We start from the raw sequence: 14,380 nt of genomic DNA on the forward strand, positions 1-14,380 counted from the left end.
ACTTGTAAGTGAGAACATGTGGTGGTTGGTTTTCTGTTCCTGTGTTAGTTTGCTGAGGATAATGGCTTCCAGCTTCATCCATGCCCTGCAAAGGACATGATTTTGTTCCTTTTTTATGGCTGCATAGTATTCCATGGTGTATATGCACCACATTTTCTTTATCCAGTCAATCATTGATGGGCATTTGGGTTAATTCTACGTCTTTGCTGTTGTGAATAGTGCTGCAATGAACCTATGTGTGCATATGTCAGTTTTAAATCCACATTTTCTTTATCCAGTCTGTCGTTGATGGGCATTTGGGTTAATTCTACTTCTTTGCTATTGTGAATAGTGCTGCAATGAATATACATGTGCATGTGTCACTTTTAAATCCTTTGTTCCTTGAGGTGTAACCATGATGGGTAAATAAGATGAAGGGATGAAGAAGCCAATCTTGAATGCTTTCCATACCTTCTCCAGTCTTCACTAATTGTAGCAACATTTTTTTGTCAGTTTTATACAGTTATCTGTGTGTGTGTGTGTGTGTGTGTGGTGGGGCGGGGGGGTTCTGCTTAAGTTTTCCTCTGATTTATTTCTGAAATAATTCTGCTACTAAAATATTTTGAAATCCGTTAGAATAATCCATTTCAAAATTTAAATGGTTCTTGTACCAGGGAATCAAATGATATGACATTGTCATTTGCTGTTCCTTTCTTCCATTATATTGAAGTGGATATGTGAAAAATGTTTCAAAATAAATGAAAGCTTTTTATCAGGGTAGAGAAGGCAGAAATTAGAAGTAAAGATCGGAGGCAAGTTGTTATGTCTTGAGATGATTTTGATTTGTAAATGTAGAAGAGATGGAAAAAATACTAAAGTGTGATTTATAGCTCCAAGAACAAAAGGGCAGGACTGGACATGGAGGGGAGCATACAGGGCCAAGGACTGACTGTTCTGAGTCCTGGACTGCTACCTCAGCCTGGATCTTATCCCCTATGTAACCTCAGGTATTGCCTTTCAGAATTACTGAACTGGTACTATGGTTACCACTTTGTAGAATTTATTCTGGAGACCAAATATTATCATATGTTCTAGATATTTGTGAGCTATCAAGTGACATCAGTGCTATGAAATTTTAATCAAATGGAAGGAGTGCTTAAATGAAGTATCTAGTATAAATCTTGATAGGTATATATGGATTAGGTTAATGATCTCAAGCCCAGAAACAGTCTATAGCCAGTTAAGCAGGAAATAATTTGTTGAATAAAGGATGTTGGCTAGCAGAATTGATGAGAAAACTGGAAATCAAGTTCTGGCAATGCCGGGGACCTCAGGATGACAGACAGCAAGGATTACTGGAAGAGTCTGCTTGAGATATTTCTGCTGGTACTGGACTCTTGATACTAGGGCCTAGAATAAAGGCACGTAATATATTTTTAGTAAAATTGTTGAACGAGTGGATACACGAAAAGCACGTGGTAGGTGTTCAGTAAATAAGTGTTAAATGAATGATTGAAGGAATAATGAGGCACAATCACTGCTAGACACTTGCCATTGCTATTGTGATTAATTTCTCAGTTCTGCCTAGGTCCTTAACTCCCTCCCTCTAACTTTAAAACCCTGAGTAGGAGGTTATAATTAAAGTGGCCAAACCCTAGTGCTCAGCTGGGCAGAGAGAAGAAATACCTGTTCTTAGGTTTCCGCAGTGAGTGAGTACTTTGCCTGTCACCGAACTTTACATTGATGGGAAGGGTGTTCGGATTCTGGTTGTCCAAAAATATGATCAGTAGCCCCCACTATAGTGTTAGATGAACTTCCTGTTAATTATTTGGAAACAGTGGCAACAAATGTATTTGGTTACTAGAACAATGTAACCATTTACTATAGTTTTCCTGTAACTGATGTAAACAATAGTTGCAGTGTTCTCTATGTTGTAGAAAAATATATTTAATTATTGGATTATTACCCATTGTTATTGTCTCAAATTAAGTACTACATTGTTGAAACAAGAGACATGCAATTCTGGAATTCAAGTAGAATTGTTTTTGCTTTTCTTTGAAATGATATTAAATCAGTTTAGAAAGTAGAGAAATAACCATTACATGCCTTAATTTCTGTTACTAATTGAAGTGGAGGAAAACAGTGACTAATAGAAGCTTTGTTTAGTAAAATTCAACTAGCATCTCCTCTTAGATAATTTTAAATCTTTGATGAATTATTTTGGAAAACCAGGCTTCATTTGTGTAGAAGCCATTCACATTTTCTGGTGTTTCTCTTTCTTTTGAGGATATCTGTGTAAAAAGAAAAATCTAAAAGTTTGAAAATAGGCTCAGCTCATAAACGCCAGCCACATAGTTCACAGGTCTTGAGGGAGTCTCCAGGGAGTACTTGGAGATTTTATATAGATATAAAAAAGTGTATCAAAGTATATGTGTACTACATTTTACTCAAATTGGGTTTATGTAATTTCAGGCTTCTCTGTGCACATTGGTGATTTCACATTTTAAGTTTATGGGATTCAGGAAGCACATGTGTTTTAGGTTGTATCACATTGGTATGGCACTAATCAGATGGCATGTAAATAACTTGTTGATAGGATCACTTAATAAACTGTCATGATTCTTCGATCAATTTGAGACTTAATTTGGGAGAGTGGTGAAATTATAAGAATCAAGGGAGTGGTATTATGTTTTATAAATTTTGGATATAAACTTTGAGAATTTTATTCTTATTCAGAGGAATTATAAGTTAACTCCATATGTTTAAGACGCACAACATTAATGATAAAAATAAGATCCATTGTATCTTTTTTTTTTTTTTTTTTTTTTTTTTTTTGAGACGGAGTCTTGCTCTGTCGCCCAGGCTGGAGTGCAGTGGCTGGATCTCAGCTCACTGCAAGCTCCGCCTCCCGGGTTTACGCCATTCTCCTGCCTCTGCCTCCCGAGTAGCTGGGACTACAGGCGCCCGCCACCTCGCCTGGCTAGTTTTTTGTATTTTTTAGTAGAGACGGGGTTTCAGCGGGTTAGCCAGGATGGTCTCCATCTCCTGACCTCGTGATCCACCCGCCTCAGCCTCCCAAAGTTCTGGGATTACAGGCTTGAGCCACCGCGCCCGGCCCCATTGTATCATTTTTATATAGGGGTGTTGGCCTCATGTTAGTGTGGCCTTCTGTTTCTGTAAGGATTCTGGATGTTTAATTGACATTTTGGGTTGCATCATGAAGCCTTATTGACTTTTATGGGGAAATTGTTACAGGGCAGGTGAATCCCAACACTGGGGTTTAGCCGGAGAAGGTTGGCTCAGGAAAGAATTAAAGAGTGAGCTGATGGTAGAAAAAAGCGGCTTTATTGAGGCAGGGGTGTTACAGCTCTGTGACTTCTCCTTCGGAGCAGGGGTAGACCTTGGGCAGTGTGTCGTGAATAGCAGCTCAGGGGCAGTTCTGCAGCCATGATTATACCACTTTTAATTATGTGCAAATTCAGGGGCAGGCTATTCAGAAATTTCTAGAAAACAGGAGGTAACTTCTGGGTCATTGCCATGGAAAGGGATGGTAACTTCTGGGTGTAGCCATGGCAATGGTAAACTGTCATGGTGCTGGTGGGTGTGTCTTGTGGAGAGGAGCTTTCGATGTCTCTTCCTTGTTTCTGTCAGTCTTCAGTCTGGTCCAGAGTCACATTCCACCTCCTACCTCATTATGAATAATGAAAAGTCAGGCTGATGGGGCTCTGTATTTTCTATCTTGGCTTCTATCAGAGTTGTCCCATCTAATCTGTTGTATATATCACAGTTCACTTAATTGTTTTTAGTAAGAGTTTCTGCCTTTAAAGCATGTTTGGAAACACTATCCTATGCAATAAATTTTAATTGGCTTCTTCCATATTTTCTTTTTCTTAATAAATAACAAAGCAGACTTTTATTTGTAGTGAAATGGTTTAAAAGATTGGGTCCTGAATAGACCCAAGAAAATCTAAATGTCATTTCTCTGAAGACTGCAAATGTTATCTATGAAAATAAGAAATTTTTTAGACAGGTATAAATTACTATATGGTTTTAAGAACAGTCTTAAAAATATGTTTCAGAAACAAATTGCTATGGTTTTAGAAATGCAGATGTCATAGATGTTTTTGCAGCACTCTAAAGCGGCAAAAATGCATTGCAGTTGTGCAGTATTAAGGAAGTTGAAACATTGTCGACTGAGCTCATATTAGTTTGTTGGCTAACCACAAAATATGTAAAAATGTAGAGCTTTTTGCATATTTTTGATGCTGTGATTTCTTGACAGGGAGGAAAAGAAACTGCAGAAGCACAGCAAACTGCAGAAGCACCTGCAAAGTATTATAGGGAACAGTGAGACAAGGATTAGGGCTTGGAGGATGGCCTACCAATAAGAAAAGCTGCATTGCATTTTAAGTTATATAAAACTGTGTTTAGTTGAAAATGTGTATTTTAAAAATATTTTGATTGTACTGTTCATTTATCGTCACATTCACATTGATATATAGCTACACTGTACATTTCTTTAATCTTCTATTAATATTTTCTTTTATTTAAAATCTTGGTTCAACAGTTTGAAGGTAATGAAGTTAATTCCATTGTAATGAGAATTTAATATGTTTGAGAGTTGGTATAGTCTGTTGGTTATCACAATCTGGACTCAGGCATACCTAAATCTAAGATTCAGTGTTGCCTTTGTCTTGATGTGTGATCTTAGACAAGACAGGCAGCCTGTTTGCCTCATTTCTAAAGTTGGAATGGTAACAGTGATACTTACCTCATAAAGCTGTTGTGAAGATTAAATGATTTAATCAACATATAACCCTTAGCACCATATATGATAGTTTTTATAATATTCCCCAGTGAGATAATGGTGAGAAGAAGTAAATGGGCATTTATTAATTGCTATATTATATTACTGTTGCATTTCTTATGATAGAGCTTTCTACAATCTCATGAAATATGTATTATCCTGCCTTACAAATAAGGAAATGGATGTCCAATACAAAAATACTTTGATTTGCAAATGCGAGGTATAGAATCAAGGCAGTTAAACAATTTGAGTTTTGCTCAAATTGCTCCAACCAAAGGACAATTTTGGCTGGAGCAAGAGAAGCTGGCCAAGAGAAATTAGGTAATTTGCCTTGTCTTGGTGAAAGATAATGAAGGCCAATAATAGGAGGGTTGGATAAAACTGGACAAATTTGTTTGACATTTTAGTGGTAGAATCAACTAAATGCTACTGCATGTGATTCAGTGTTATAGGTCAGCACAAGGGAATATTAATGGATCTCTCTTGGATATTTGGAGTTTGAACTTCCCATGGGATATCCAGATTTAGATGCTCCATAGACAGCTGGAGCTATAAAATAAAAAAAAAGACTTCAGTGGAGGTTCTAATTTTGCAAGTAAAGAGCATTATGGTTAATAGTTGAATCCAACAAAGGAGTGCCAAACTGAGAAGTAAAGAGACCAGAGAGCAAAATCCTGATGGGCACCAACAATTGAAAGGTAGTTGGAATAATTTGGTGTGGCTAGCAAAATGTTTAAAATATACTAGGATAGTGAAATAGAGCACAGTAAGGGGAACTGCAAGGAATAAGGTAATCTCTGGCAATATATGTATTCTAGAGACATCAAATGTTATTTTTCTTTTTGAGCATTAAATTCAATTCAGCAGTTTGCAGTCATACAAGCAGTTATTTCAAGCATGTGCTCACAAAGTGCTTTGCACGAGCTGTACTTCACTATCTGCAAACCTTGTACCTGGTCTTTGCTTATGGAAGCATTTCGTAAAGTTTCAAATGTAATTAAAAGTGATAGATTTTTTTTTTTTTTTTTTTTTTTTTTTTTTTTTTTGTGAGACAGGTCCCTGCTTTATCATCCTGCCTGGAGTGCAGTGGTGCCACCTTAGCTCACTGCAGCCTCAACTCTTGGGCTCAAAATATCCTCCCACCTCTGTCTACGACTAGATGGGACCAAAGACATGCACTATGAAGCCTGGCTAATTTTTTCTTTTTTTTTTTTTTTTTTTTTTTCCAGAGATGAGGTCTCACCATGTTGCCCAGGCTGGTCTAGAACGCCTGTGCTCAAGCAATCCCACACACCTCAGCCTCCCAAATTACTGGGATTACAGGCATGAACCACTGCACCTGACCATTTTATTTGAGTTGTATTATTTTTCTTTCTACATTTGGCTCTGCATAGTCCATTTAATCATACTATACCATTGTTGAGAATGAGAAGAGCTTGAGAAATTTGTTTGTATGATGCACTACCGTCTTCCAAACACAACTCTTTCTCTTCCCCTTAAGAGTAATTACCACTATTCTGATTTTTATGCAGTTACTTTCTTGTTTTTCTATATTGTTTTATTACCCAGGTATGCATCCCTAAATATTACAGTTCAGTTTTGCTTTTCTTTTAATGGAATTTTTTGAGTATCTTATAATCTTCAGGTGCCCGAAACATAGCACCTGACGTCCAATACAAAGACATCTCTCTCCCTTTTAAAATTTATGTGTTGAAAAAACCAGGCTGGGTGCGGTGGCTCATGCCTGTGATCTTAGCACTTTGGGAAGCTGAGGCAGGCAGATCACGTGAGGTCAGGAGTTCAAGACTAGCATGACCAACATGGTGAAACCCCATCTCTACTAAAAATACAAAAAAATTAGCCAGGCTTGGTGGCGGGTGCCTGTAATCCCAGCTACTTGGGAGGCTGAGGCAGGAGAATCTCTTGAATCCGGGAGGTGGAGCTTGCAGTGAGCCGAGACAGCACCATTGCACTCCAGCCTGGGCAACAAGAACGAAACTCCATCTCAAGCAAACAAACAAAAAAGACAGAAAAAGAAAAAAAACAGATCATTTATTTTGTAGAATTTTCGCAGAATCTGGATTTTGTTGATTACTTTCATGAAATGTAGGTTAATGTGTTCTTCCATAATCCATATTTCCTGTAAACTGAGAATTGAATCCAGAGACTTAACCAGTTTGAAGAACCTCCGCAGCACCTTTTCTGACAAGACCGTATCCTAGGTAGTGGGGTATTCTTCCTCAAGAGAGGCATAATTCTGTTTTTGAAATTATTGCCCCAGTTGATGCAAAATGCCTAGATTCATGATTTACTAGGGATTGCATCATCATTATGGTATATTTGTATGATTTCTTTTTTATTCATTTGCTGGAATTTTTCTATAAAGAGAACATTGACTTTCTCTACTGTTTGGTTAGCCAGTGATACAGTTAGTGTAGGACAAACAAGGTACATGCTGAACGTTTTTTTTTTCTTTTCTTTTTTTTTTTTTTTTTTGAGACGGAGTCTCGCTCTGTCGCCCAGGCTGGAGTGCAGTGGCCGGATCTCAGCTCACTGCAAGCTCCGCCTCCCGGGTTTACGCCATTCTCCCGCCTCAGCCTCCCGAGTAGCTGAGACTACAGGCGCCCGCCACGTCGCCCGGCTAGTTTTTTTGTATTTTTTAGTAGAGACGGGGTTTCACCGGATTAGCCAGGATGGTCTCTATCTCCTGACCTCGTGATCTGCCCGTCTCGGCCTCCCAAAGTGCTGGGATTACAGGCTTGAGCCACCGAGCCCGGCCTGAACATTTTTTCTTTATTTGCCACTGTTCAAAATTAAAGTAAGCTTTTTTATATTTTCCGTAAGTGTGTGTGTGTGTGTGTGTGTGTGTGTGTGTGTGTGTGTGTGTGTATGTATTATCGGAGAGTTAGTGGTTGGGAACCTGAGGGTTAAACTGAAGAAAGAAAAGACAAGTAGAGGCTCTTACTGCTCTTGTTCTAGTGCACCCCTTATTTTATTTTATTTTTTTTTAACCAGTATCCCAGATTGGATACTGGTGGAAAAAAAAAAGAGCTCGTACTTACCTGCTGGGTCAGAGGTCCTGAAATCTCAGGCTTTGGAAATGGGGTTGGAGTGGAAGGGTGGGGAGTCCTAACCATTCCGTATTCCTTGCCAAACTGTCAAGGAGAAATTTTTTCTATATAATTTCAGGCTCAGTGAATTAAACTGACAAAAGATAGATTAGCAGAACAAAAAACATACTTAATCACATGTGGACAAAAGTTAGAAAAACATGTAGCTCAAAGGGGCAGTTAAAAGTAGGGGCTTATATACCATCTTAGTAGGGTAAGAAGAGGAGGAGAAAGGCCTTTTATGGAAAAACAAATGAGTTTTAGGAAAGATAAATGAGCCCTTTAGATAACAGGTGGAAGATATGATAGTTTTGTGACAGTGTCTGTTTAGGTGTGGTGTGAAGACTTCTCATCTTCAGTGATAAGAGTCCATTGTCCCTGTTGCTCCTAGGGAGGGGATTTATGACAATAGAGGTTTTTTGGAGTTGCTTTGAAAGGCTCTGCTTTTAGTCAGAGTAGCTATTTTAGGAACTCAAATGCCTTCTGCTCAAAATAATTTGTATGCTATCCTGGCATATTCTGGACCCCTTCAGTGTGTGTGTGTCTGTGTGTGTGTGTGTCTGTGTGTGTGTGGTGTGTGTGTGTGGTGTGTGTGTGTATTGTTTTCCTTTTAAGATAAACACTTCAACTTCCCTAAAGCTTCTCTAAGGGTTAGCTCCTTCTCTTCCCACCTATAGATGGGAAGAGAAATTGAGAACCTTTCAGACTACTTTTTAGGTACAAGTTTTAAAAATTTGCTAAAAGGGAAGGTCTAATGTTAAGTGTTCTTATGATAATCAATCGATCAATCCAAAATAAATAAGATATCTATTTTGAAAGTCAAAAAAAAGATAAACACCTTATGAATTCATACTGATACTGAAATTCAGTTCAAATTCAGAACTACAGGATGCTTATTTAAATTCTCTGTCCTGTACCTATGTCTATATCCAGTCCCTACGGGTTCTTAAGAAGACTAGGAATGGTTAGAATATAATATATCACTCAAATCCATGTTATACAAAAAACATTCTCGTAATAACTACCAACAACATGATTACTCAAAATTATTGAAACAGGCATTCCATTCTCACCCATGAGTGTGTTGTATTTACAGTTGTGCTGTTTTTACACTGTCAGAGCATACAGCACATGTTATTGAGTACTCTGTACCCTATATTCTGCTTATTACAGAGCTTAAGGAGATAACTATCACAGCTTTAGGTTTTTTTTAATTGTGTTAATGTTGGATCAAAACATTTCTTTAGGTGTGCATATAAAAGGGAATAAGAAAGGGAACCAACTCTGTTGATAGAGGAATAATTCTTCAAATGAATGAAATTGTCAATAAAACACTTCAGTTAATAATTTAAAAGGTTTTATATATTAGATTCCTCTGAATATAACTTTCACATTTTGTCCTCTTTTGTGCTAATAGAACATTCTAGTATGCCAGTAGAAAAAAATATCACTTTAGAAAGGCCTTCTAATGTAAATCTCACATGCCAGTTCACGACATCTGGGGATTTGAATGCAGTAAATGTGACTTGGAAAAAAGACAGTGAACAACTTGAGAATAATTATCTTGTCAGTGCAACAGGAAGCACCTTGTATACCCAATACAGGTGAGTATACAAATTTTAACCTACCTTGTTTGCCAAAAGTAGCTTAATTCTAAATATTTTTGCTGACTGAGCATTCTTCCCTCTGCAGCCACTTGAATGTTATGCTAATATTCTAATTTGCATATTTACAGAATTATTTCTATTTTAAAATTTTGATTAATGGCTAAGTCTTTTCATTTTCATTAAGAAGGTTTTGAGAACTAAGCCTATATTAATAACTTCAATTATCTTTAGGTTCACCATCATTAATAGCAAACAAATGGGAAGTTATTCTTGTTTCTTTCGAGAGGAAAAGGAACAAAGGGGAACATTTAATTTCAAAGGTCAGTATTAATAGCTTGAGGAATAGTTAATAACTTCAGCACTATGTTCTTAGATTTCTCAATCCTGTAATTTTAAAATTATTTTTACAATAATAAACATAATATAGCTGAAAGTAAGTCATATGCTTTCCAGAGTCACAAGAGGTAACCTTGAAAATGGTCTTGTATCCCCAAGTCAATTTCCTTTCTGCTTCTGTTCCTCAGCTTAAAGCACAGGTTTTAGTTCAAAAGGATAGCCTACCACATTATGAGTGAATTATGAGAGTCACATGAATTTCTTTATTTACACCTCTAAATTCATAGTTTTTATAATAGTCCTCCACATTTCTAAGTTATTGTGGTATCAGCCTCTGAGAGCGTGGGTGGATGTTCTATATCCATAGCTCCATGACATGGGATTTTTTTTTATTATTATTATACTTTAAGTTCTAGGGTACATGTGCACAACGTGCAGGTTTGTTACATATGTATACACATGCCGTCTTGGTGTGCTGCACCCATTAACTCGTCATTTACATTAGGTATATCTCCTAATGCTATCCCTCTCCCCTACCCCTACCCCAGAATAGGCCCCTGTGTGTGATGCTCCCCTTCCTGTGGCAAAGTGTTGTCATTGTTCAGTTCCCACCTATGAGTGAGAACATGCGGTGTTTGGTTTTCTGTTCTTGCGATATTTGCTGAGAATGATGGTTTTGATTTGAAATTGTGGTTTTGATTTGCATTTCTCTGATGGTGAGTGATGATGAGCATTTTTTCATGTGTCTGTTGGCTATATAAATGTCTTCTTTTGAGAAGTGTCTGTTCAAATACTTTGCTCACTTTTTGATGGGATTGTTTGTTTTTTTCTTGTAAATTTGATTGAGTTCTTTGTAGGTTCTGGTTATTAGCCCTTAGTCAGATGAGCAGATTGCAAAAATTTTCTCCCATTCTGTAGGTTGCCTGTTCACTCTGATGGTAGTTTCTTTTGCTGTGCAGAAGCTCTTTGCTTTAATTAGATCCCATTTGTCAGTGTTGGATTTTGTTGCCGTTGCTTTTGGTGTTTTAGACATGAAGTCCTTGCCCGTGCCTATGTCCTGAATGGTATTACCTAGGTTTTCTTCTAGGGTTTTTATGGTTTTAGGTCTAATATTTAAGTCTCTAATCCATCTTGAATTAATTTTTGTATAAGGAGTAAGGAAAGGATCCAGTTTCAGCTTTCTACTTATGGCTAGTCAATTTTCCCAGCACCATTTATTAAATGGGGAATCCTTTCCCCATTTCTTGTTTTTGTCAGGTTTGTCAAAGATCAGATGGCTGCAGATGTGTGGTATTATTTTGAGGGCTCTGTTCTGTTCCATTGGTCTATATCTCTGTTTTGGTACCAGTACCATGCTGTTTTGGTTACTGTAGCTTTGTAGTATAGTTTGAAGTTAGGTAGCGTGATGCCTCCAGCTTTGATCTTTTAGCTTAGGATTGTCTTGGCAATGCGGGCTCTTTTTTGGTCCCATATGAACTTGAAAGCATTTGTTTCCAATTCTGTGAAGAAAGTCATTGGTAGCTTGATGGGGATGACATTGAATCTATAAATTATCTTGGGCAATGTGGCCATTTTCACAATATTGATTCTTCCTATCCATGAGCATGGTATGTTCTTCCATTTGTTTGTGTCCTCTTTTATTTCACTGAGCAGTGGTTTGTAGTTCACCTTGAAGAGGTCCTTCACATCCCTTGTAAGTTGGATTCCTAGGTATTTTATTCTCTTTGAAGCAATTGTGAATGGAAGTTCATTCATGGTTTGGCTCTCTGTTTGACTCTTATTGGTGTATAAGATGCTTGTGATTTTTGCACATTGATTTTGTGTCCTGAGACTTTGCTGAAGTTGCTTATCAGCTTAAGGAGATTTTGGGCTGAGATGATGGAGTTTTCTAAATATACAATCATGTCATCTGCAAACAGGGACAATTTGACTTATTCGTGTCTTAATTGAATACCCTTTATTTCTTTCTCTTACCTGATTGCCCTAGCCAGAACTTCCAACACTGTGTTGAATAGGAGTGGTGAGAGAGGGCATCCCTGTCTTGTGCCAGTTTTCAAAGGGAATACTTCCAGTTTTTGCCCATTAAATATGATATTGGCTGTGGATTTGTCATAAATAGCTCTTATTATTTTGAGATACGTTCCATCAATACCGAATTTATTGAGAGTTTTTAGCAAGAAGGGCTGTTGAGTTTTGTCAAAGGCCCTTTCTGCATCTATTGAGATAATCATGTGGTTTTTGTCTTTGGTTCTGTTTATATGCTGGATTACATTTATTTTTTTGCGTATGTTGATCTGCCTTGCATCCCAGGGATGAAGCCCACTTGATCATGGTGAATAAGCTTTTTGATGTGCTGCTGGATTCGGTTTGCCAGTATTTTATTGAGGATTTTTGCATTGATGATCATCAGGGATATTGCTCTAAAATTCTCTTTTTTTGTTGTGTCTCTGCCAGGCTTTGGTATCGGGATGATGTTGGCCTCATAAAATGAGTTAGGAGGATTCCCACTTTTTCTATTGATTGCAATAGTTTCAGAAGGAATGGTACCAGCTCCTCATTGTACCTCTGGTAGAATTCGGCTGTGAATCCATCTGGTCCTGGACTCTTTTTGGTCGGTAGGCTATTAATTATTGGCTCAATTTCAGAGCCTGCTATTGGTCTCTTCAGGGATTCAACTTCTTCCTGGTTTAGTCTTGGGAGAGTGTAAGTGTCCAGGAATTTATCCATTTCTTCTAGGTTTTCTAGTTTATTTGCCTAGAGGCGTTTATAGTATTCTTTGATGGTAGTTTGTATTTCTGTGGGGTCAGTGGTGATATCCCTTTTATCATTTTTTATTGCGTCTATTTGATTCTTCTCTCTTTTCTTCTTTATTAATCTTGCTAGCAGTCTATCAATTTTGTTGATCTTTTCAAAAAATGAACTCCTGGATTCATTGATTTTTTGTGTCTCTATCTCATTCAGTTCTGCTCTGATCTTAGTTATTTCTTGCCTTCTGCTAGCTTTTGAATTTGTTTGCTCTTGCTTCTCTAGTTCTTTTAATTGTGCTGTTAGGGTGTCAATGTTAGATCTTTCCTGCTTTCCCTTGTGGGCATTTAGTGCTATAAGTTTCCCTCTACACACTGCTTTAAATGTGTCCCAGAGATTCTGGTGTGGTGTATCTTTTTTCTCATTGGTTTCAAAGAACATCTTTATTTCTGCCTTCATTTCGTTATGTACCGAGTAGTCATTCAGGAGCAGGTTGTTCAGTTTCCATGTAGTTGAGCAATTTTGATTGAGTGTCTTAGTCCTGAGTTCTAGTTTGATTGCACTGTGGTCTGAGAGACAGTTTGTTGTAATTTCTGTTCTTGTACATTTGCTGAGGAGTGCTTTACTTCCAACTGTGTGGTCAATTTTGGAATAAGTACGATGTGGTGCTGAGTGGAATGTATATTTTGTTGGTTTTTGGTGGAGAGTGTGTAGATGTCTATTAGGTCTGCTTGGTGCAGGGTTGAGTTCAATTCCTGGATATCCTTGTTAACTTTCTGTCTCGTTGATCTGTCTAATGTTGACAGTGGGGTGTTGAAATCTCCCATTATTATTGTATGGGAGTCTAAGTCTCTTTGTAAGTTTCTAAGGACTTGCTTTATGAATCTGGGTGCTCCTGTATTGGGTGCATATATAGTTAGGATAGTTAGCTCTTCTTGTTGAATTGATCCCTTTACCATTATTTAATGGTCTTCTTTGTCTCTTGATCTTTGTTGGTTTAAAGCCTGTTTTATCAGAGACTAGGATTGCAACCCCTACTTTTTTTGTTTTCCATGTGCTTGGAAGATCTTCTTCCATCCCTTTATTTTGAGCCTATATATGTCTCTGGATGTGAGATGGGTATCCTGAATATAGCAAACTGATGGATCTTGGCTCTTTATCCAATTTGCCAGTCTGTGTCTTTTAATTGGACCATTTAGTCCATTTACATTTGAGGCTAATATTGGTATGTGTGAACTTGATCCTGTCATTATGATATTAGCTGGTTATTTTGCTCGTTAGTTGATGAAGTTTCTTCGTAGCCTCCATGGTCTTTACATTTTGGCATGGTTTTTCCAATGGCTGGTACTGGTTGTTCCTTTCCATGTTTAGTGCTTCTTTCAGCATCTCTTTTAGAGCAGGCCTGGCGGTGACAAAATCTCTCAGCATTTGCTTGTCTATAAAGGATTTTATTTCTCCTTCACTTATGAAGCTTAGTGTGGCTGGATATGAAATTCTGGGTTGAAAATTCTTTTCTTTAAGAATGTTGAATATTGGTCCCCACTCTCTTCTGGCTTGGAGAATTTCTGCCGACAGATCTGCTGTTAGTCTGATGGGCTTTCCTTTGTGTGTAACCCGACCTTTCCCTCTGGCTGCCCTTAACATTTTTTTCCCTCATTTCAACTTTGGTGAATCTGACAGTTATGTGTCTTGGAGTTGCTCTTCTCGAGGAGTATCTTTGTGGTGTTCTCTGTATTTCCTGAGTTTGAATGTTGGCCTGCCTTGCTAGGTTGGGGAAGTTTCCTGGATGATATCCT

At 37.7% G+C, this 14,380-nt stretch overlaps 1 protein-coding gene across 2 annotated transcripts in view; it reads left to right on the forward strand.

Moving 5' to 3' along the window:
- The window catches only part of EMB (embigin), a 52,973-nt gene that overhangs the window by 22,364 nt on the left and 16,229 nt on the right, over nucleotides 1–14,380 (forward strand). For both annotated transcript variants that reach the window (XM_050794102.1, XM_050794103.1), the window contains exons 3-4: nucleotides 9,314–9,500; nucleotides 9,735–9,823. In XM_050794102.1, the coding sequence (XP_050650059.1) occupies nucleotides 9,314–9,500; nucleotides 9,735–9,823 (276 nt within the window). The remainder of the gene's footprint in view (nucleotides 1–9,313; nucleotides 9,501–9,734; nucleotides 9,824–14,380) is intronic.

This window comes from Macaca thibetana, chromosome 6 (genome assembly GCF_024542745.1).
Source record: "Macaca thibetana thibetana isolate TM-01 chromosome 6, ASM2454274v1, whole genome shotgun sequence".
In the NCBI taxonomy this organism is placed as follows: Eukaryota; Metazoa; Chordata; class Mammalia; order Primates; family Cercopithecidae; genus Macaca; species Macaca thibetana.